General features: G+C 40.5%; 2 protein-coding genes across 4 annotated transcripts; both read right to left on the bottom strand.

The window, feature by feature from the left end:
• Positions 1–54: 54 nt before the first annotated feature.
• On the bottom strand, positions 55–8902 carry arsh (arylsulfatase H). Of its 2 annotated transcripts, none has more exons than XM_079463834.1 (11): positions 8629–8844; positions 6235–6325; positions 5991–6137; positions 5704–5825; positions 5198–5320; positions 4292–4715; positions 3961–4097; positions 3601–3735; positions 2462–2624; positions 1922–2043; positions 55–1833 (listed from the first exon to the last, which is right to left on the bottom strand). In XM_079463834.1, the coding sequence occupies exons 2-11, from the start codon at positions 6246–6248 to the stop codon at positions 1475–1477; spliced, it is 1746 nt and encodes a 581-aa protein (XP_079319960.1). In that variant the 5' UTR covers positions 6249–6325; positions 8629–8844; the 3' UTR covers positions 55–1474. The 2 variants fall into 2 exon arrangements, with proteins under 2 accessions (XP_079319960.1, XP_079319961.1); XM_079463835.1 differs by having other exon boundaries at positions 793–1833; positions 6235–6320; positions 8629–8902.
• A 190-nt stretch (positions 8903–9092) lies between these two features.
• LOC306898268 (uncharacterized protein) lies at positions 9093–17966 on the bottom strand. Of its 2 annotated transcripts, XM_079463606.1 has the most exons (18): positions 17728–17966; positions 16016–16045; positions 15776–15829; positions 14588–14647; positions 14385–14420; positions 14250–14306; positions 13677–13718; positions 13400–13423; positions 13267–13305; positions 12903–12968; positions 12797–12823; positions 12208–12270; positions 11916–11951; positions 11470–11514; positions 11354–11386; positions 9734–9859; positions 9569–9619; positions 9093–9467 (listed from the first exon to the last, which is right to left on the bottom strand). In XM_079463606.1, the coding sequence occupies exons 1-18, from the start codon at positions 17789–17791 to the stop codon at positions 9439–9441; spliced, it is 882 nt and encodes a 293-aa protein (XP_079319732.1). In that variant the 5' UTR covers positions 17792–17966; the 3' UTR covers positions 9093–9438. The 2 variants fall into 2 exon arrangements, with proteins under 2 accessions (XP_079319732.1, XP_079319733.1); XM_079463607.1 differs by lacking the exon at positions 16016–16045 and having other exon boundaries at positions 17728–17951.
• Between the last annotated feature and the right edge of the window lie 6475 nt (positions 17967–24441).

Raw genomic sequence — 24441 nt, 5'->3', positions numbered from 1 at the left:
TTTTGCCAAAATCAGCATCCACTCTATGAAAGTGATTTTCATTACAGATTCTGTCAGATTCAAACAGATGTTTATTTCATAGAAAAAAAGCCTCATAAACAGGGAATTCTTCAGATGTTCATTTAAAGAGAAGAGCCAGAATGTGTCTCATTTCACAAGCTTTGAGACTTTCAGTTGAAGCTTTAAAGTGACACGATTGAGCAGAAGGATCAAGTTTACATACACTCTGTAATGCGAGCTGTTGGTTTATTATATCTCAGATGTGTTTTGACATTTCATTTCTTATTATTGAAATAACTGAACTCAAAAGATGTTTTCTTTCACTTCAATAGAGCAGCCAGTTGAACTCAAATGTGTTGTGTGTTTTATTCATGTATTCAGACCTGATATCTCACAGTGTGCAGATCCCGTTTGTTTTTATCCTCATGGAAAACAGGATTTTAGGAGCGGTGGGACAGAACGAGCGCTCACCTGTCTACCTTCTGTTCTCTAGACTGACGGTGACCCTTGAGGATGAAAGAGGTTTGAATCAATCATACTCGTGACAGTAAACTGTACTGCACTCAAACACAGCTGGAAATGTTTTCAACAGCACCGTGTGCCGCTCACAGATCTTTCACATTTCCTTATGTAGCAAACAACAATTAGAAACTTTTAAAACCGTACTATACTACAGTATATTGTTGTCACATGACCTCACTTCTCAAATGTTTTTATGAATGTAATGAAGTGATCTCAGAAATAAAAGAGCACAAGAGGAAAACCTTCATGTTATTAGAAGCAGAGTTTTTTCTAGTTGCTGAAGGGGAAGAAATTGAGTTTATTCATTCCTTCAATCATTAATCCAAACTTCATCAAACAGATCTGATACCTAATCCAGTAAACGTTCAACTTAAATCAGCTTAATATCATCCATAATAGTTTTAAAGCATCTATAAAAAAACTCTTTATTTGATTTCAGATAAAAACATGATTTGGATAAAATCATCCAAAGACACCTCTCACAGTGAAAGACATGAGAGGGTGAAGAGCGTCCTCCTCTGGCTCTCTCTGTATATTACATATGACACAACTTCAATAAACTTATCTTCCAGTTTACTGCCATTATTGACTTTAAAAAGTCATTTCATGTAGTTTGATCTCATAAGAGCGATTTCAGTTAATACCATATTCTGAGCATATTTATAGAAATGTAAATGATTAATGATGATTTCCTTTTATTTCTATGTATTAAGAGATAAAGTGTTCTACTTCATCAGATGGAATCTGTCTGATTATCGTAAAAACATCAATCCAATGATGTGAGTTCAGGCCGTGTGATCTGAGAGGAGTGTCTTTATTTTTGGAATTTCATTTATAGTTTTAATAAAGAGTTCAGAGCATCCGTCACAAACATATAGTGCGTGACACTGAACGAGTAATGCTGGAATGATCTGAATCACACTAAAACTCTTCCTGTTTCATTTCAGAGTCATTACGCTGTCGTGTGATCCTCCGAACACGAGCAGAACGGGAAGGTTCCACAGCACGGCTGAAGCCAGGGCTTCCACAGAACGTTTGTCCACGTCAGCTGTTTCTCCGCCGGCGTCAGAGTGCTGCGGTGCTCCTTCACGGCTCGCTCTACTCTCCTCAGAACCTCAGAGAACCGCGAGTCTGTCTCGGGTGTGAGACGGCGGCTCTCTGACGGATCCCTGCTCAGATCAAACATCAGAGGAGGATCGTGATACGCCAGGTGATCCCCGTGACAGAAGCAGATCTTTGTGTCGTAACATCCGATCGCTCCAGGAGGAGAAAACTTTGGGGTTATGAAATGAACTTTGAAGACAGAATCACCTGAGAAGGTCACAGAATGACTTGAATGCGATTAGGAATCATATGAATTAAAACAGTAACAGCATATGATGTGATGTGTTGTTCTCACTGTCGGTGGGGTGCCAGCGTACAGCGTTCAGATACATGCCGCAGTAATGGAACATGAACTCGTGCGAGGAGCGATCCGTTCGTCCCTCCAGCAGAGGCATCAGATCGTGACCGTCCAGGATTCTGAAGAGGTGAGACATCAGGAACTGTTTCATCATTTCTGTTTCATATGAATGTATGTTGTGTTTAGACATGGGCGGTACGAGTTTTGGGCGGTATAATAACCTTAATTACATATACCACGGTGTTGCTATGACAACACTAAAATGTGTTATTTCCAAATATCTGAAAAACGACTTTTCAACTGGACACAATACATTTCATTTTGAACCAACATATAGGACATGTGTGTAGTGTAAAAATGAAGCCTTAAAATGACAATATTCTTTTAAAAAACACATTTTTGTCATCTATATTAGACATAAACATCAGACATTGCATTTCATTTATATTTCTGTAAACAGAGCTCATACCTTCGAAACGATATCACAGATAATTTGAAACCTCGGTATACCGTGAACCCCTAGGTGTGTTGTTGTACCTGTCATGGGGCAGATCTCCTCCAGCCAGCTTCACTAGGGTGGGATAAACATCCATCAGACTCGTGGGCTCTGAGATCTCTTTACCCGCTGAGAGACGTCCGGTCCAGCGGAATATTCCAGGAACTCGGATGCCTCCCTCCCAGCCTCCCATAGCTTTACCACCTGCACTGACACACACCAACACCTCGGATGATGATTCATTCAGATTCACTTTACACTGATTCTCTTCAATGATCACTTGTTGGTTTAGTGACGTCTTAGATGTGTAAATGTTCCAATATAAATGATGCAAATCCTTTTTTTCAATATCAGACATTAATATTCATTTACAGCAGGAGTCGGCACAGGCTGCCTAAACTGTCCCCCAGCAGTTATATCTGACCCGCACCAGCAGCATTACTTTGATTATTTTGCCCGCAGCTGGTTCTGAAATAAATCCGTCACAATCACGTCTTTAGTAAATTTGCCTTCAAAATAAAAGTTTGAAAAGCTTTGTTGCAGATAAGACACACGCCGGCTTTGCTTTCACAAAACTAGATAGAATGGATGTATAGTTGTCTTTCCATTCCTCTTTGTCTGCCTTATTTTCACTGTCAACTTTCCTCTTTAGATTCTTTGTAAGTGCCATTGTCTTTCATTATCTACAGTAGTTTGCTGTATTATTAACATCACACGATGTAATAGCGCAACACCCAGCAGGCAAATCTGTGTAGCACGTGAGGAGTGTAAAGAAATAGTATAATAATTATATAACTATTATGTAATTATATAATAACTATATTTTTAAGCAGGCTAGTCTGGTTGCATTTTTCATCAATTCATTTCTTAAATGATCCTTTGCCTATGTTCTGGCCCGCCATCTAGCAGCGAATCCGTTTTTTGGCCCAATGTCAAACGTACTTGCTGACCAATGATTTACAGTTTTTTGGCATACAGTGTCCAATAAACAGAGATAAAGATATCTGTTAATGTTAAACTAACTCGATATGAGACGTTCACACTTGATTTGATCTCTTGTGTGATATCAGAGGATTATGTGATATGAGGTGATGATGAATTGCTTGCTTTATGTCAGCTAATCAGACATTTATAAAGGTTATGAAATTCAGTTTCGCTTTTGTGTGTCTGTGAGTCAAACCTCGATAAACTCCATTCCATCCTCCTTTCTGACCCTGTTCATCTGAGTCCTCGATGTGACCGCCGTGATCGGATGTGAAGTACATCATGGTTTTATTAGTCAGATCCAACCTTTCAATGGTTTTCATCATCCGACCTATCAAAACACACATGAGTCAAACACGTACCCTTACCTGTCATTAAAACACATCTTTCTCCTCTTAGTTTTAGTGAAACGAGTTTACTGTCTGTACATGAAACAGTTTAAGTAAAGATTCAGAATCAGGTCTGTTTTCAAATGAAGCGCATGTTTCTTGTAGAGGCGTTATCATTCTTTAAATAACAGATGGATGAAGAAGAGACATGCACCAGACTTTCTTACCAACCATCGCGTCCACTTCTTCAACATTATCACCATACAGGCCGTGTTTGCTCTTTCCAGCGAAGTCTTCAGACACAAAGAGAGGCGTGTGCACGTGTGCCAGCGACAGGAAGAGAAGAAACGGCTGGTGTCTGTTTCTGAACATCAATAAACACTCATATCAGAAACCAGAGAAGATTCCTGCCGTGGGCACAACTAACAGAAGATAAAACTGTGTGTGTGAGGAAACAATGAGAGTGATGCGTCGTAACACGTCTGATTCTTTCAGCATTAGCACACGGCTGTGATGAAGAAGTCAAGTATGTATGCAAACAAGTTTGGTGTTCTTTACCTTTCCATGAAGCGCTCGGCTTCACTCATCAGACGTTTGTTTAATGTCTGCAGGTTCATGGGCTGCTCGACCACCTCGCCGTCTCTCATGATGATGCAGTTCCAGATGCGCAGGTGTTTAAAGGGCACGTACCACAGCAGAAAGACTATCAGAGAGAGAACGGCCAGAGACAGCAGGAGTCGGACGCTGACCCCCATCAGACCCACACGTCGCACCGCACACAGCGTGAAGAACGCCAGCGTGAACATCGCACACATCTGACGAAGTTTAGTCTGAATGTCAGACAGTATTTCTGTGTCCTCACCGGGCTTACAGTCGTTGAAGTTTGTGAAGGGAAGGCCGTAGAAGAAGTGGAAGCCGTGATTGTTGGGATGATGACAGTGATCGTTTCTGCTCTCACAGTTCACACCTAGATGCCATTTACCTGCAGACAGAGATGAATCACAACACCTTTCATTTCTCAACTACAGTGTCTGTCAAGAAGACATTTATACACTCAATGTACAAAACATATTTATCAGGATTAAAACCATTCAATGTGACGCGTGGTGTTGAATATGTATGTTGAGACCCTGGATGGACGTCAAAACCAGTCGTATGGGTCGATTTTGTCAAATTGAGCTTTATACATCATAAATAAACGAGCTTTCCATTGATGTGTGATGTGTTGTAAAAGGACAACATGTGGCCGAGATACAGCTGTTTAAAACATCTCAATACTGAAAAAAACCATTTGAAGCATATCACTCACAAAAAGAAAGTTTTGATATATTTACGGCAGGACATTTACAAAATATCTTCATGAAACATCATCTTTAGCATTTTGACCCACACAACGGACTATTGCCAAAGAAATTCCTTATGACTGGTTCTGTGCTCAAGGGTCTCGCAAGAGATGTGTCTTACCCACAATTCCAGTGGTGTAGCCCTGTTTCTGAAGGAGTTTAGCAAAGGTGGTCTCATTGGGTGGAAGCCCTCCTGATCCTCCAAGAAACAGAATCACCTGCACCCTGCCAGTGCTTCCCAAACCTGTGATATCAACATCACATTCATTCATCAAACAGCACGGACATCATGAGCCTCCTGCATGAACATGTGTCATCATATATGTCCGTGTCACATAATGTCTGTCATGCGTGTGGACTCTCGCTCGTCATTTACATTTACATTTACATTTAGTCATTTAGCAGACGCTTTTATCCAAAGCGACTTACAGATGAGGAAACATTGGAAGCAATTATAACAACATAGACAACAAAATAAATAAGTGCATCAAACTAGTCCATTAAAGCCTAGCACAGTATACAAAGCTAAGAATAGTGAGGTTAGTAAGTGTTTTGTTTTTTTTAAGAAGGAAAGGGAAGAGAATTAGGAAAAATCATCAGCTCAGTGTGTTTGATGTGATGTCTGACCGGAGCGCAGGGCGTATCGTCCCGTCATGAAGGCAGTTCTGCTGGGGGTGCAGAGCGGCGCGGCTGCGATGTGCTGCGTCAGCTTCACTCCGTCTGTGGCCAGTCTGTCTATGTTTGGTGTTCTGATCACAAATAAAAACAATTTTCTTCAGACAACTACATTTAAAAATGACATTTACTCGCTCACTTGATCTTATATGGTTTGTCATTTACAGAAACTGTCCGATGTGGATGATCACGATGGGTTTGGACCGAGTAAATAATGACAATGAGTCAGCCTCCATCACCTGATGGTGTCGTTTCCATAGCAACCGATGTCACCGATGCCTAAATCATCCACCATCATGAGCACAAAGTTGGGTCTGAGGTCATGATCTCCACTTGTGATGTTTGAAAGGACAAAGAGAAGCAGACCGACGACACACGAGCAGCACCTGCACACACACACACAGTCTGTCTGAGTTTATCTTCTATCACCAGTGACTTCATTCACCGTGTCTTACATCAGCTGCTTTATCACACGACACGTACCTCAGCCGCATCATCTTCAGAGCTCCAGCTGACAAACTTCTCAACACAGATGAGATCTGCAGGACTTCCTCACATCACAGGTCCTCCTGAACTAACACCACAGGTCCTTTATTAGCATGATTCTGTCTCTCTCTCTTTGAGTCCGGTTCTGTCTCTCTTTCTTTGAGTCCGGTTCTGTCTCTCTCTCTTTGAGTCCGGTTCTGTCTCTCTTTCTTTGAGTCCGATGCTGTCTCTCTTTCTTTGAGTCCGGTTCTGTCTCTCTCTCTTTGAGTCCGGTTCTGTCTCTCTCTCTTTGAGTCCGATGCTGTCTCTCTCTCTTTGAGTCCGGTTCTGTCTCTCTCTCTTTGAGTCCGGTTCTGTCTCTCTCTCTTTGAGTCCGGTTCTGTCTCTCTCTCTTTGAGTCCGGTTCTGTCTCTCTCTCTTTGAGTCCGATGCTGTCTCTCTCTCTTTGAGTCCGGTTCTGTCTCTCTCTCTTTGAGTCCGGTTCTGTCTCTCTCTCTTTGAGTCCGGTTCTGTCTCTCTCTCTTTGAGTCCGGTTCTGTCTCTCTTTCTTTGTGTCCGATTCTGTCTCTCTCTCTTTGAGTCCGATGCTGTCTCTCCTTCTTTGAGTCCGGTTCTGTCTCTCTCTCTTTGAGTCCGGTTCTGTCTCTCTCTCTTTGAGTCCGGTTCTGTCTCTCTCTCTTTGAGTCCGGTTCTGTCTCTCTTTCTTTGAGTCCGATGCTGTCTCTCTTTCTTTGAGTCCGGTTCTGTCTCTCTCTCTTTGAGTCCGGTTCTGTCTCTCTCTCTCTTTGAGTCCGGTTCTGTCTCTCTCTCTTTGAGTCCGGTTCTGTCTCTCTCTCTTTGAGTCCGGTTCTGTCTCTCTCTCTTTGAGTCCGGTTCTGTCTCTCTCTCTCTTTGAGTCCGGTTCTGTCTCTCTCTCTTTGAGTCCGGTTCTGTCTCTCTCTCTTTGAGTCCGGTTCTGTCTCTCTTTCTTTGAGTCCGGTTCTGTCTCTCTCTCTTTGAGTCCGGTTCTGTCTCTCTCTCTTTGAGTCCGGTTCTGTCTCTCTCTCTTTGAGTCCGGTTCTGTCTCTCTCTCTTTGAGTCCGGTTCTGTCTCTCTCTCTTTGAGTCCGGTTCTGTCTCTCTCTCTTTGAGTCCGGTTCTGTCTCTCTCTCTTTGAGTCCGGTTCTGTCTCTCTCTCTTTGAGTCCGGTTCTGTCTCTCTTTCTTTGAGTCCGATTCTGTCTCTCTCTCTTTGAGTCCGATGCTGTCTCTCCTTCTTTGAGTCCGGTTCTGTCTCTCTCTCTTTGAGTCCGGTTCTGTCTCTCTCTCTTTGAGTCCGGTTCTGTCTCTCTCTCTTTGAGTCCGGTTCTGTCTCTCTTTCTTTGAGTCCGATGCTGTCTCTCTTTCTTTGAGTCCGGTTCTGTCTCTCTCTCTTTGAGTCCGGTTCTGTCTCTCTCTCTCTTTGAGTCCGGTTCTGTCTCTCTCTCTTTGAGTCCGGTTCTGTCTCTCTCTCTTTGAGTCCGGTTCTGTCTCTCTCTCTTTGAGTCCGGTTCTGTCTCTCTCTCTCTTTGAGTCCGGTTCTGTCTCTCTCTCTTTGAGTCCGGTTCTGTCTCTCTCTCTTTGAGTCCGGTTCTGTCTCTCTTTCTTTGAGTCCGGTTCTGTCTCTCTCTCTTTGAGTCCGGTTCTGTCTCTCTCTCTTTGAGTCCGGTTCTGTCTCTCTCTCTTTGAGTCCGGTTCTGTCTCTCTCTCTTTGAGTCCGGTTCTGTCTCTCTCTCTTTGAGTCCGGTTCTGTCTCTCTCTCTTTGAGTCCGGTTCTGTCTCTCTCTCTTTGAGTCCGGTTCTGTCTCTCTCTCTTTGAGTCCGGTTCTGTCTCTCTCTCTTTGAGTCCGGTTCTGTCTCTCTTTCTTTGAGTCCGGTTCTGTCTCTCTTTCTTTGAGTCCGGTTCTGTCTCTCTCTCTTTGAGTCCGGTTCTGTCTCTCTTTCTTTGAGTCCGATTCTGTCTCTCTCTCTTTGAGTCCGATTCTGTCTCTCTCTCTTTGAGTCCGGTTCTGTCTCTCTCTCTTTGAGTCCGGTTCTGTCTCTCTCTCTTTGAGTCCGATTCTGTCTCTCTCTCTTTGAGTCCGATTCTGTCTCTCTCTCTTTGAGTCCGGTTCTGTCTCTCTCTCTTTGAGTCCGGTTCTGTCTCTCTCTCTTTGAGTCCGGTTCTGTCTCTCTCTCTCTTTGAGTCCGGTTCTGTCTCTCTCTCTTTGAGTCCGGTTCTGTCTCTCTCTCTTTGAGTCTCTTCACGTGTATTTGTGATCAGATGACGTAGATTACGTCACACATGACTGACACAGTCATTTCTTCCCTAACTGTTTTATCCGAGAAACATGTGTCAGATATTATAAACTGTATCACAGCAGAGACTGTCTTACCTCTCGTCTGTCGTCTGTAAGTGTTTGTCCTTTAGTTCTTCTCGTTGTTTTCTGTGCCGGAGCTGTGAAATATTCACATGTACCGTAAACACCGACAGAAAGACGCAGAGGTATTACTACGGTATTGCGAGCTGCCTGTATAACATGAATAACACGAGCTTTATTTCCTTCAGTCTGATGTGAGCTCGGTTTAGTGAGTTTAGAAAACACTTGTATGATTCATATTTAGTTTCTGTAAAAGATGTGTGTATTATAAAGTACAGGTGTGTTAAGTAGATTAGATACGGTAATGTGAAAGAGACATTGACCTCAGGGCGAACTCTTCTAAACGCTGATAAATATGAATCATCTATAACAATAATAATATTGAGTTCCCACTGTTTCTTTTCATCAATAAATTGATTTATTTAATGCAGAGGTATATGTTGTTGTTTAATGTGCTTAATAAATGCGTACACAGCCATGTAAACAGAACCGACCCTTTATTGAAACGCAAGTATTTACAGAGTAACAAACAAAACTGAAAATAGCAATGAATCGTATTTGTTTGTGAATAATTCAACAGAGTGAGATTTGCTTTGGTGAAACACATCAAACAACATCAGACTTTATAAAGCAATGAAACATTTCAAACTTCTAAATCAATGAAAAGTAGTTCTGTATGAAGTAAAACTGCAACGAGAAATGATCTTATGAACGGCTGTGAATGAGATAACCCTACTCCTGCGGGTTAATGATAAACATCTAATGTTTGTTTGTGAAGATTCTCTTAAGATGTGTATCACCAGACCTCTCGTCTTCTCTCTTCTCTTAGGATGACGTCAGGAGACTGCTTGACGCTGCGCATCAATGAAACAAACATATACATATATAATGTCTGCTTGTAACAACAAAACTCTTTTTTTTTGTATTTGTTGTTTTTTACAGGTGAAATGCGTACCCTGAGGCTCACTCTGTGTTCCGTTCTCTTGTTTGGCGCTCTCCAGGTCACCTGAAGACAGGTGAGTTGAATAATGAAACCGAATGAAAAGAAAAGGATCATGCAGGAGTGATGAATGTCCAGAGCTCCCACACGCTATAATAATGCTGACGGTGTTTTACAGACCTGTCGGAGCTTTGAAACACAGTTTCTTCTTCTGGTGAGTAAAGTAACCGGCTATTGCTGCGACAGCTGCGACTGCGACTCCACACACCACACCCACCACTGTACCAGATCCACCGCCCGCTGATTCTGCTCACACATCACACAGAAACACAACCAAACTACTTCTGAGAATGAACCTGTTTCCACAAGATGGCAGCATTGTATTTAAATCACTTTCAGAGAGCCAGAATGGGAAAACACAATTGTTAACAGATGAAAAACCGCTGAACATGAAACGATCACAACGGCTACATGTGCTGTGATTTATATCTAAACATCATGTTACTAATGTTACTGTCAGCTATACACGAAGAACTGAATTAAAGTCACATTCAGTGTAAATTATCCGATTGTGAACCGAGGGTCGAGTTTGCTGCTCCGTCTTCATTCAAATAAATCATATAAAACTACATAAAGCAATATTATTAACTGCCCAAAGTAGACAAATGTGAGAAAGATACATTTTAAAGATGTCGTTTCCACTATTGAATATAACACATACAGTGTTTAGTTCCGTTACATCAGACGTAACTGTAATTAAATGACTGAAAAATAAGAATAATCCTTTACTTTTTCAAGGGAAAATGAATTAAATTAGTTACTAATAACTGAAGTTACTAGTTACACCCAACACTGGTATTTCTCATAAGCCCTCATGATCAATAGTCTACCCACAATGCCCTGCTGCTGCAGAAACACATCCATCACACACGGTCTCTGCAGATGACTGTGGCACATTCAGCGCTCAGATTGTTTGTGAGATAAAGAAGCGACCGGCAAGACCGAGCGTGTGAGGATTCACAGATTCACCCTGAAGAGACAAGAAGCCGCAAACTACAACAGGTGTTTATTATTCTATTATTGACACACGAGAGGGAACACGCTCCTGTTTATCATAACAACATAGAATCTACCTCAGGAACAAGTTTGACTTTTACTGCTGTGAAAACCAGAATAATGTTTTAACAGGAAGCGGAAGTGTTGTGTGCTTCAGTAAACACATGAACAAGGATGAGGATGGTTTGTGTTTGGGTGAAGTCATCAGTAGATTCACATGAATCATTACCGAAGGTTTTCATAGGTCAAGCTGTTCCTATAATCTGGACACACTCTTAAAGGGCCAGTTCACCCAAAAAACTAAATCTGTCATCATTCATTCGTCCTCATGCGGTTGTAATTCTGTAAGCAGTGGAACACAACAGAAGATATTTTGTGAAACGTCTCGGTGGTTTTGTGTTCATACAATAGAAGTCAATGGAGTTCATATTCTTGAAAATATCTTCTTTAGCGTTCTGACATGACGCGAGGATGAGTAAATGATGACAGATCGCTCATTTTTGTGCAAACTATCTTGTCGGTATCTGTCGTGAATGAAACTTTAGATCATGTGACTTGTTAGAATACTTGTGCTGTCCATTTCTATACACGCAGGGATTCAAAACACCCTAACATCTGCATGTTGCCTGGCTGCACCTGCCTGCATAGCAACACCCTGGCAACAGAGCTCTTCAAAGTTCACGTCAAACCCTCACACGACACACTTTCATTCACAAGTGTCACTCATGTAAGAATGCTTGATACCGTTTTGTCCAGAAGCGGATCCAGCGCTGCGTGCTGCAATAAAACAACATAAAGGAACATTTAAAACACGTCATTAACAGTGAAGATATGACATCATGAATTAAAACAAACACTACCTTTGCCGTAACTGGATCTCTCTGGATCTCCAACTGCATTCTCAGCTTGAGACAAACAAATTATCATTGTAAATAAGAAAATGACAATTATATCCAGAATATACATGTTCAGCGTGCAGTGGAACTGTCGTGTACACAACATAACATTAACACAAGTCCGTCACTATTATTATAGAATGTCCAGATTGATTCACATTTTGCAAATATAGAAATGACACGAGATGTTTTACTTGTTTAGTGCAGATCAACTCAAGAAACTGCTGAAGTATGGACTAAAGGATGGCTTTGTGAATAAACAAAGATTCAGTTTTTATCATATTTGATGAAATATTCTTCATCACATTCAGGTGGATGCAAAAAACTACAGTTAATAATCATATGACAATGAATCAACATCCGCAGATTTCAGATCGTACAATACAATATTCTGTGAAACTTCATCTTACCTTCATCATTGTCGAGAGCCTCAGACAGATGAAGACCTTCAGAATCCAAACAGAAAGTAAATGATGAACACAATGTGAAACACATGCAGTAATACACGAACACATCTGTATGTATCATCATGGGAAGGGAACACTATACGTGTCCATGTGTGATTGAGAGATCTGACAGTGATTTAACACATGCTTCATACAGTCAGAAAGTTTGAGTTCCTCTGATCAAACCAGCCGAAGCCTTTTTCTACTGAGAAGAACATTCATCCTAGTTCTTGATAGTCATTTGTGTGATTGACACCTGTCATTGACTTCTCAATATCTTCCTCAAGAGAATCCTTGGGTTCCTCTGTTACACCCGCATCTACACAAACAACACAAATGTGCCTTTCAACTAGATATACATAAATACATTATATATAATGTCAAAGATTATCTGATAAACATTCACTTTTCATTTTAGTTAGCAAAACTGAGTTTTTGATGGTATTACAGTCATGAAAGATAATTTGCCTTTAAATAAACTGGAAGATTACACTTATGGTTGTTGAAGGAATAGTTCATCTCTGTCATTATTTCCACACCCTCTTGTGATTTCTAACATGTTTGACTTTCTTTCTTCTGCAGATATTTAGATCGACTTGCATTGGTTTTGTGTCCAGACCGACGGTTTGTGGTATTTTTCAAACTTCATCTTTTGTGTTTTGGATAAGAAAGAATATCACACAGGCTTAAAATGACAACAGGGTGAGTAAATGAAGACAGAATTTTCATTTTGATGGTGAACTTTTCCTTTAACAATGAGATTGATGCAGTAAAACATTTTGTAATAGCGGAGTAAATCATGTTTGAACGTTTCAGAATAAAGAAGTAAATAAAGAGACACCAACCAGTTTCTTCATCATGTTCAGGTGTATCTGCACACGAGACAAACACAAACAATCCTCAAATCATGAACCTTCAGAATCATTTCTGATGTGATGACTTCCCTTTTACCTTCTGTCGGTTCCTCATCTGCTGGTTCTTCTTTTGTTCCTCCTGCAGCTTCCTCTGGAATGATCTCTAACGCAAAAACATCGACATATTTTAGGATGTTTCCTGGTATAAATGAAACAATGGTCCTCTCAACTACATTAAATATGAGGTGCAGGCCGGCACTTGATATTCAGTGTAAAGATGTTTTCCGGACATTTCTCTGTGAGTTATCGAGTGATGAACGTGTTTTATAGTTTAACTGAGGCCATAACTCTCACTCATAAAAGTGTATGAATATGTTTTCCGTGTAAATCAAACAAACCAAAGTTTACATTTAATGCCAGTCTTCTTAAACGGAGAGAATACGAGTAAATGTTTATTTTACCCAAGTCATTGACCTCAGACTCTTCAGCTGGAAATGATTCTGTTTCATCAAAACAAATCAGTCAGTTATAAAGTGTGTTACGTTTAATCCTTCTGTATAAATTTTTTATACTGCAAGTCATAATTCTACCCACCTGTCACAGCCGCGTCACTCTCAGCTGGAAACATGATGAACAAACACGCGTCATACAATAACAAGAAATGACTCCGGATGTTAAAACAGAACTAAACCATCTAAAACTGAAAAGATATCGAACAAAAATCTCTTTGGAAATGAATGAATGCTGGCGTACAGAACATGTGAACTTCAAAAGTTCTTTTATGGGATGGCCGTCAGTGAAAGACAGACTCATAATATGGGCGAGATGGTGACGCAGCAGATGGAGCGGAAAGAAAGAATCACATGTCTACCTGTTTCAGCAGGATCTTCAGCATCGTCTGGTTTCTCTTCAGCTGAACGAGCAGAAATAAATCACATATGAATGCGTGGAATGAAAGTCAGATGAATATGATTGTGACGTTGTATTCATGACTTGTTTAATTTGATCTTCTCGCTGGTTTGGCGTCATGAGACTGCGGTGTAATAAAGCCGCGTTCTGTTGGCAGAATTATCCACCCAGACCGGCTCCTCCATTCAACTTCTCTTGTTTTTATACATTTCAGATATCCAGGAATTACAGAGAAAACCACATGATTATCCTTCTGCCAGTGTTTTCCAGTCCTTCAGCATTACTGCTGCCACGTGAGCTCACAGAAACACATTATATACACATTTCCATGACTTAAGATTTAAGTCACGTCTGTGCCATCCGCAGACATGGATATCACAAAACTAAAGTGTCCTGGTATTTCCAGCTCATCCTAAACTTCCTTTCGTATCATACATCTGTTTATTCTGCATCTCTCTAACATCAGCGTGATCATCATGTTAAAAACAGCAGTCTCTTCTGTCTCGTGTGTTCACTTATCAAATTATTTCTTTACCTGCTTCTGTGTGGCCGACCGTCGCTGTCACCGGCTGTTCAGCGTCCACGTCAGCGTCTGACACACAGTTTATCATTAATGTGATGATTTCCCTGAAGGGAAATGTTTCTGACGTGCAGTGTGTTGGTCACTGACCTGTTTTCTCTTCATCTTCTGAAGGTTCTGCTGTGGCTGTAACATCAAACATCAGACAGATTTACTACACATTTACATTCTCACATTCTCTAACACGTGGCTTCTCGCTCCGCCTCGAGCGTTCAACAAGCTGTGAGTGAGTTTCACGCAGGTGAAGATGAATCCCTGTAGGGGAGACGCTCTAATGTCGTAACAGCACTTACTCTCGGCTTCGGCCTCGTCCAGCGATGTGTCGTCTGAATCCTGCGCTAAATCTGTTGCACCTGTGTGTGTAAAATCACTGCGTTACATGTCAGAACACTTTCCACCATAACATGAGAAAAATCCAGCGTTCACCAAGAACAAACCTGTTACACCCGTATGTGCTCCAACACAGATACGCATTAAAGCACACAGAATCAAACACAATTCACATCATTCTGACTCACATCACAGAGTCAAAGAAAACCCTGTTGAAAAAAACTGCATATGCTGGTTTCGATAGGTTTTGAAGGATGGTAGCTGGTTTGTGCTGGGTCAGGACCAACTTCAAAACCCACCGAACCATCATATGCTGTTTTTCATCAGAAACTCCAGCTTTGACATTAAATGTGTGTGGCACAGAGACAGATGTTAAACTACTCACTAAAACCTCATGATGACCCAGATTGAACAGAGATGAAGTTTAAGTTTCATCTGGTGTTTGAGAATTTATAATGGTACAGACTGAGATCTCAGAGACGTGTTTTGCTCGAGGGATTGAGACACAAGGCTGTTTGACAGGAGGAGGTGCACAATTCTTTTTAACAACATTCCTCAATTCCAATCTGATGATAACGCACACATTCAAGAAGACTATACATGTCTAAATCTATAAGTTCACTTGCAGCACAAATGCAAAAGTTCTACTTCCAGTTCTACTTGAAGTACACTTTTAACTTTTGAGTAGTATTGAAATACACTTATATATGATATTAGTATACTTCAAAATATCCTTCAACTTAAGTATACTTTATAGAAATGCCCTAGAAGTGTAGTTATTTTTGTATATAGCAGGAGTGCCCTGTATAAGCATCACTCGGAAGTGCAATTTCAGCAGATGTGATACTGGTAGAAATGTTTGTCTGACAGATGTTGTGAGACGGCTGTCGGTTCTTTTGAGCAGCTCAAGGTTGTAAATCACACTGCATATCAGATGCGACACAACTCCTTACCCCTGTTTCTACAGTCTGACTCGCTCATCGTATTATTTGCCTTGTTTTGTTTATGGTTTTTATGGATGTTGGCTCATCTCTATCAAGCGATAGATGTCTATTTGAATAAAATCATAGGTGTTTAATAGATAACTCGATGTGTTTTGTATTTGATGTATTGATCAGAGCTTTGCTGAATAAATGAAAGTTTATCATCACCATCATCAGACGTCTGTGATTCCTCCTCTGGTGCAGCTTCGTCTGCGGTGGTTTCTGGAAATTGAGAACATCATCAGGTGATATACATCAAAGGTTCAAGAGAATAAACATATAATGTTATCCTGAGGAAACCTGACACAATAATCCTGCACTTTTTCAGTTTTATTGCTTTGGCACAGAACAAGAGCAGTAAACTGTTTGACCACACCTTTCTTCTCTGGTAAAATGATTCAAACGTACCGGTGTTCTCTTCACCTTCAACTCCTTCTTCTGCAGAAATACAACAGGAACACAATGAGCATTATAACCTCACAATGAACTAACCCATGACAACACTCCAGAACTACAAGACCAACACCGGGTCTGCACCATCGTATCTCCACTCGCTAATGCAGATCTATGTTCCTGCCAGATCACTGCGGTCTGCAAAGGAACAACGACTAGTGGTATCATCCCAAAAAGGAAAAAAGTCACTCTCCCGTACCTTCACTGGATCTGTTCCACATTGGTGGAACGATCTACCCGCTGCTACAAGATCAGCAGACTCGGTTGCCATCTTTAAAAAACGCATCTCTTCCGTCAACATGTCGCTGATTGTTTTTTCCTAATTCTCTTCCCTTTCCTTCTTTAATAAAAAAAAGAAAACACTTACTAAACTCACTATTCTTAGCTTTGTTTACTGCGCTAGGCTTTAATGGACTAGTTTGATGCACTTATTTATTTTGTTGTCTATGTTGTTATAATTGCTTCCAATGTTTCCTCATCTGTAAGTCGCTTTGGATAAAAGCGTCTGCTAAATGACTAAATGTAAATGTAAAATGTAGAACTGAATGTGTCGTTCTGAGGTCAAACGTTTAAAAACCCAATGTATGTTTCTTGTGATCAGAAGGCTTGTGAACAGTTTAACATCATCATCTGGTCCATTATAAATCTGTCAGATCCGGTGAAGGAAACATGTTTTGCCTCTTCTTGGTTTGAACAACGTTGCTGATATGTTTCTCAAGTCTGAAGGTCTGTTAAGATATTTCACCTATCAAAAACACACAGTGTGACATCATCTTTCATTAGTTTTACTTAAACAGATGTGGTTTCGGTTTTAATGCAAATGTGGTGGTTTGGTGTTTAGTCCGTCAGTGTTGTTTAATCATTCGCCGGACATCCAGAGATCAGTTCGGGTTTCTTCACGCGTGTTGTAAAATGACGAGAACTTGTTACGTAACACGTCTCCTCTGAGTTCCGCCTGTTTACCCTCCAGCTTGACATTAGCAGGTCAGATCTTTTATACACCAGATCATGTTGGCGCAGTGAACGCTTGTCAGATTTACAGACACAAAAGAGGTCTGAATCTGAGCGAGAGAGACACACACAGAGTGTCACATTCACCCTGTCTCACTCACACCAGGACAGAGAGAGAGAGAGAGAGAGACACCTCAACTCCTCAGGGTCCATCAAACTCTCTTTGGTAACTAGGTGTTGTCTATATAGGGTGCGGTCTACAGCTGGGACTAGATTGAGTTTCTGCTACTGTCCTTCAATTCTTTCTCAAAACAGAACTCAATGATGAATATTTACATTCTGTCTGATATTAAACCAAATGTGTGACATACACACACACACACACAATATTCAAATGATCTTCTCTCATCATTAGTATATCATGATAAATGATCTTCTGTAAATGAAAAAGATTTAGAGAAGAACATAATGTACAACTGGGGATAGATGCCGTGAGCTCAGCCTTCAACATGATCTCAAACTCGTAAGAATCTGGAGTTGAACACTTATGATGAACATATACAGCCATACATGAATGTGATCTTATAGCTGAAATAAATTCATTCGACTAGAGAGAGAGAGAGAGAGAGATCCATTAAACACTGATGTCCAAACCGATGCTTTAAAGAGGATTGTGTTCAGGTCTTTCTTTGTTTTCTTCTAGTGTGTGTTCTTACCTTGCATCGTCACTCCAGTGACCATTAAACTTCCCAAGATGAAAATCCAGCAGAATGACATCATTGTGGCTTGAATGAAAGTGAGTTGAATAAGTTCTCAAAAGAAAATGCTTTACAGTGATAATGACGTTCGCGGATTTAAATGAGCTCTGCGCGCACTCTGCATGTGCAACTTTCACGCAATCTTTTGTTGTAAACTTCAGTGGGTGTGTCAGACCTCCAGTGTCCCGCCCACCCGCGAGTGGGAGTGGGATCAAATTGCCTTTCAGTGGATGCGCGAGAGTATTTGTAACTTCTCGTGAGATGAAATAAGGTCTCGTCTCGTGGATATGGAATGAACGTTCTTAAACGTAAATCTCTTTTCTTGATTATTGGTTTAAGAAAGGCTTCATTCTTGTAGGTCAGTTATTTCATTCAAATGGTTTCCTTTTCACTTTTGATGAAGTTTGGGTTTTTCACCCAAAGGATAATTTATGGCAGTTTTTGATGCTTCTTTATATCTTTATATAGTTGCACTTTACTTTAAACACTAACCGCGGTCATGTTATAAACCGCCTGTACTGTAGGTGAGATCTTTATATCAAACAAACATTATATCATTCGGCCTTTGTTCAGTCATTTTGGAACCGGTTCACATGTTGTATTGTAAGAAAAAAGGTTTGGCTACTTCCCATTAAAGTTTAAATCACAAACAAAATCAAGGAAGTATAGATACGAATTGCACTTTTTGTAATATTGCTTAGAAACTGTGGTTCGTTTATGCTGAATCTGCCCATTTGTGAATCCTTTTGTGGAAAATGTTTGTGATTTTATTATTATAGAGATTTTGTTTTATTTTGGAAACACATAGGCCTACTTTTTGGTGTTTTGCTGAATCAAAAAATGTCCCATACTAGCAAATTCATTTAAATCACGTATTAATTTGATCCCTTTGTTAGCAAAGTCTCCCTTTTAAAACCCTGTTTTCAACCCATTTAAAAAGTAATGGAACTTAATGTTGATTTAATTCGATTTTCTTTTAAACAAAAGGCACTGAAAACTAAAAAAAATCATGTTTTTGTGAACTCCCCCTAGAGTTTGTTTATGTCTATATTTTGGGAATCAATAAAAAGCTTCTCCATCTCATTAACATAACCGTATGTGCATTCATCCATTATTTCTGCCTTTCCTATAGTGAACGAGTCAGGCATGCATGACATGATCCAAAGACCCGTGATTCAAACCCTATTGACTTCCCTCCCTAGACACCATTGATGGGCATCATGCGCGCGTCCGGATCTCTGACTCGGTAGGCGGCTCGCTGGGGTTTAAGACACCGCCTGTGTTTGGATTCGTTCCCATCTGATCAGTAATGGGAAATTCCCTCTTAAAGCTTTCGTGAGGTAACGTTACACAGTGACGCCGATCGAGACACCCAGCGGGTAAACCAAACCCAGTAAATGTCCTTCAACGGTTATTAGACATTGATTGTTTAGTGACTTCGGTTTCTTTATCTTTACACACTAAACCAATTCAATGACGTTTATTTGAAAAACACATTCTAACCACACGAGGTGATACTATAGCTACTATAGCGTGTAGGAATTATACTACAGCAGGATCAATGATTTCGTGTTATTGTCCAATTCATGTTTTAAACCAAACTGTAAGATCGACACGTGCACTTTGGGGTGATTCCATTCACTCGTCTTATATTCTCCTATTCGTGTCGACACGCAGCAGACAAAGGTGACCTGCTTCTGTAAAGAAACTACATCCAAATAAGCATCTATGAATGAATACGTGAAGTTGTGTAGCAGCTGTTCTTTTCATCGACGACTCGGTGGTCTCCCCTCCACGCGCGCCTTCATTGCACAAACCCATCTGATGAAGTTGAGATGAAGCAACCTGTTCCACACCAGATCTCCTCCGGGAACTAAAGCTCCACGCGTGTCTTCGACGGGGATGTATGGCGATCATTGACGGGGAGCGCGAGGGCAGGAGATGTGAAAGATCTGGGCGCTCGTGAGGAGATCTGAGCTCCGCTGCTGACATGCACTCTCTCATATCGCCGGTCACTAAAGCGATCCTCGTAGCTCTTTTCATTTTTGCCATTTTGCTCATCCTCTATGTGATCCTGTGGTATATATGCAGAGACGTGGACTGTGATCACGGCATCTGATGATGTTGGAGACTGAAGCTGTGGATCAGATGGAGATGTCAGGGTGACCCCGGTAAGACGCGATATCTCTCCATACTGATGCTCACCATCCACATTCCTCGTGGCTTTAAAATCAAGCTTAATTCGGTCCGTTTCACGAGCATCACACTCGTTCTAATGATCTATCGATGTGTCGCTGTGAATGGCAGCACATCAATGCGTCTTTATCGTGTCGATTACGAGTGAAGATGCGAGACTTGACGAATGAAACACATTTGAGTGGAAACGGTGCAGCTGATCTCCTCAACATCACCAGCGCGTAAAGATCATGCAAACACACATTTACATTTGAAGTGAAAATGTTTTTTATTATTATCGACGAGCTTTACGGCAAAAAAACCCCAACGTAACTTAACGAGTGCCATACACGAGTCTATGTTTGCCATCGGTCCGTTCACGCGCAATGATCAGAAGGTTATCGTGCATTAACACCGTGATGCTATAAAGTGCATTGTTTCCATCAATAGTTCACAGCACATTCTTTGACGTTGTTTCGTGTGACATTCAAGGGTTTGATATGTCTACTCCATAGCACTAGAACATATCCTTGCATTTAGGTCTAACAGTTTTATGGTTTTGCTTTTCTACGAGTATCACATTGGATGAACGTCCTTCTCTTCTCTTTGAGGGACACTGCAGCTTTGCGGCTATATTTATTGCAGTCTTTAAACTTTAAAGCTTTATATTCATGCAGCTCTGAGACTTGAAGAAGGCAGCGTAGTGTCCAGATCTGGTGTCCAGATTTCATATGAATCATATGCTTAATTTCTACACTTCTGCTGTTTTAATCTGGGGCAAAACATATTTTGTGTAGAGGGTAAATGAAGCTTATCTAGTTCATGTTCCCTTTATGCTCACAAGCACACATTATTGGTTAAAATGGCCATTATGGGTTTGTGAAGGAGAAGCCAAGGGCAGATGCAAATATGCCCACACTGCAGCAGCAGCGGCGGAGGCGCACGATCAGCACACTGTTGAACTCATCTCATCTCCACACACATCTGAGGATAAGCAACAATTATCACATTCACTAGTGCATTTACACCCACCGCTTTCCTGAAGAGACATTCATCTGACGGCAATTTTTTCATGTTAATGTCAAATCTTTTCAGTAATATTTTCTGCGCAAACGTGAATTGAGATCAAATGAATAACAGCCGAACGAATAAAGGAATGTTGGTTGCTGTGCTGAATTGAACTGTGTGAGCTGGAGGGGACCAGATGGAGACGTTCCACACTGAAAAACATCAAATCCAACATCAGATATGATACACTGCTGGCCGTCCACAGGTTTTAATGGTCTGTCCTTCACATAAGACATTAGTAGATGACGTCTGATTTATGGACCTCAGGCCACTCGTATATCAGGTCATCTCAGGATTCAGGATAATCGAAGACCCTGTGATGCTTGATATTAATAACCGGGGCTAGTTGTCACACTTTTGTATAGAGTCAGTATTTCTCGGGTTGTGTTTGAGTGTGGAAACAAACCTTAAAATGACTGAACACATGTCATCAGTAAAGCTCAGAATAAAACATTTGGACACACACTCAGTGGGGTAAATTGTCACAACAAGAGTTCTTCGTTAAACATGGTGAAGGTTTTACAAGCAAACTTGCACAGCGCGTTATTATGAAACGATACAAAACGCATGAAAAATAGACCTGTTTTAGCTCCACTGGGAATCTATTCCACTCATGTGTTCCTCTAAAAGCAAGAGATATTTGACCAAAGGTACAGTAGTTCTTCTTAATGCCACATTACAATCACCACTAATACCGGCACGTGTATATCTTCCTGTTATCTGTTATATGTAGGTAATCCTTAAAACCAGGTGGAGCAAAACCGTTTAAGATCTTTAAAATAAGTACCGAATCAGCAAATTGAATCAAATGTTCCTAACTCAAAATAGAAAACTTATGCTAATATGTTAATATGCTACAATGATGATAAGGGTTTGTTTGAACTGGTTTAAGAAAAGAGCTACATTGAGTCCAGGTAGTCATGCAGTATGTGATATAGGGAATAATCATTGAATTCATTAATAGAACTGCTGCTTCGTTAGTCAAACAATTTCTTATAAATCTAAAATTCGCTCAATTAAATTTCGCTATATTTACTTCACATGTTTCTTTAAAAGAAAGTTGTTTGTTTAAAACAAACATTTGCCTAAAAACATCTGCCTCATTATTAGACTTTTTACAGCTCTTTGAGATCATGACTTTTGTGGTGACGACCTGCCCCGGACTAGTTACTAAATACATATTAAATAGTGAAACAAGATTACTGTACAAATGACTCTCTCTAAAAATGATAGACATGATACGCCTCTTTAAATTCATTCAAATAAATCATATAAAACTACATAAAGAGCTGTAATTAGAGCAATCCCTTTACTTTCTCAAAGGAAAAGTAATTAAATTACCGTAACTAATTACATATTAACCAGTTACACCCCACACTGCCCCAAACTGTTCCATATTAAAACCCCCCGAGAAAACGTATTATACATTAGATGTGTGTGTTATTAAATGAGAAGTGAAGTCAGCATCAGTCAAACGTCTCTGCGGTTCACCAGCACAATAACTTCATGTCTGCTCTGGATTGACAGAAGAGAGATTGTGTTTGCTCGGGTGGGGGAGGCGGCATCAAAGATAAGAAACTCCAGGAAAATATAATGAAGTGGCAATAGAAAGTGGGCCAGGCACCTTCTCAGGGGAGAAATCTAAAGCAGTCCATGTTTCTGCTAATGCAAAAACCACCAAACGCTCACTTTCAGCTGTCAGGTGAATTCTTCCACACAAGCTGCTGCGCGACACACCTGATATAATGACATGAGACACGGAAACGGCAAAGAAAAGCTTTATAAATAGAAGAAGTCAGTCGAGCGTTATGTAAAGTTGCAGTTTTAACTGCGTGTTTGCGGATGTGAATGGAGATCTGAATCAGATGAGACGTTTCTGTCTCTGGGGTCTTGCATGCGCTTATATCACGCACAGGAGCTGTTGTGTCCCACAGACAAGTTCACTTAATTATTTACTTTTGCCACAATTTTGCTTTTGTATTCAGTCCATTTATTATAATCTGATCTGAGTCTACAAGAATGATTTGTGTGATGGTAAACTGAGTGGACGATATAAGGTTCCCAGCATGCTTTGCACAGGACTATAGAGAAAGTAAATGTAAAAGAAATAACGTGTTTGTTCATTCGTGTTTATGCAAGATGAAAAAAAGGAAGAGGCATATTCATGTTTAATATCCTGTTGTTTTGTTTGTTCACAACAGAACTAGAGAGTGTGAAATATTCATATTAAACATGTTTTTGCTTATTCATGTCTTATATTCTTGTAACAAATGAGTTTGTGTTTCTTGTTGTTGATCACCGGTAGAACATTAGTTTGAGAACAGCGCACTAAAACAGAAAATGATTTTAGATGTTGTTTTGATCAGAAGGCAATAGCATACATCACCAGCACTTGCTTACACAACATACCAAAACAAACAAACACGTATTTTCCATCTCTAGTTTCTATATCAACAAAGAAGAGAAAACTGTCATCATGTCATGTGATGAAGTCTTGATATGACAACAAGTAACAGCAAGATGCTCTTATTCAATTTGACTTCAAACTAATTCATGTCATTCATTCAGTTGTGTTGAAGCTGAAGGAGGAGGAGGAGGAGGAGATTGACACACGGCCCGCGGCACAAAACTCACAGCAGCAGAGAGACTTCAGGAGAGGACAAGGTGACTCAACACCTTCTGTGAATGTAAATCAGATCTTAACCTCACACACACCACACATCATCTCGTGTGTTCTCAGAATAATCTTCACCGTATAATGTAAGAATAAAGGACACATGACAGCACATTGTTGATAGTATTCTAGTACTTCAGTGATTTAGTAGTGACAAGGTCAAAGTCAAATGTGTTGTTTCTGTCATGATTATGTTTCTGTGTAAGAGACAGATGTGTTTAACTGCTGGGACACGTGTATAGCGGTCATCACATATACTGTCATGAATGACTCTGGTTGTTCCAAACGGTTGAACACAAAGAGAGATATTTTGGAATAATGTTAGAAACCAACAGTTCTGAAGCACCAGTAACTGCCATAGTACATTTATAGTCATTGGTTCTGTTGAACACAAGAGAAGAGATTTTTAGGAATGTAGGAAAACAAACAGTTCTGGGACACCTTTGACCAGCATTTAAATATTTCCTAATATGGCAGTCTTTCATGTTATGGTCATTAAATGTAATCTATTGGTCCGTGTTGGTGGACACGAATGTCCATCTTTTTTCTGTGTCGCTCACAACGACTTTCATTACACAGACTGCATGTGTATTAACATTTATATACTAATATATCAAAAGAAGTCGTACATATTTTAGGATGTGGCTGACATCTTTAGACTAATCTGTTTCACGAGGTGGCAAAACAACCATAAATGGCTCCTCTAACCCCGCCCCTAAACCTGACATCACAAGGGGAAAGTCAAAACAAACCAA

Source organism: Barbatula barbatula (genome assembly GCF_947034865.1).
Source record: "Barbatula barbatula genome assembly, chromosome: 9".
Lineage (NCBI taxonomy): Eukaryota > Metazoa > Chordata > Actinopteri > Cypriniformes > Nemacheilidae > Barbatula > Barbatula barbatula.
The sequence above is the reverse complement of the archived record's forward strand: the minus strand, read 5'-3'. Positions and strand labels throughout refer to the sequence as shown.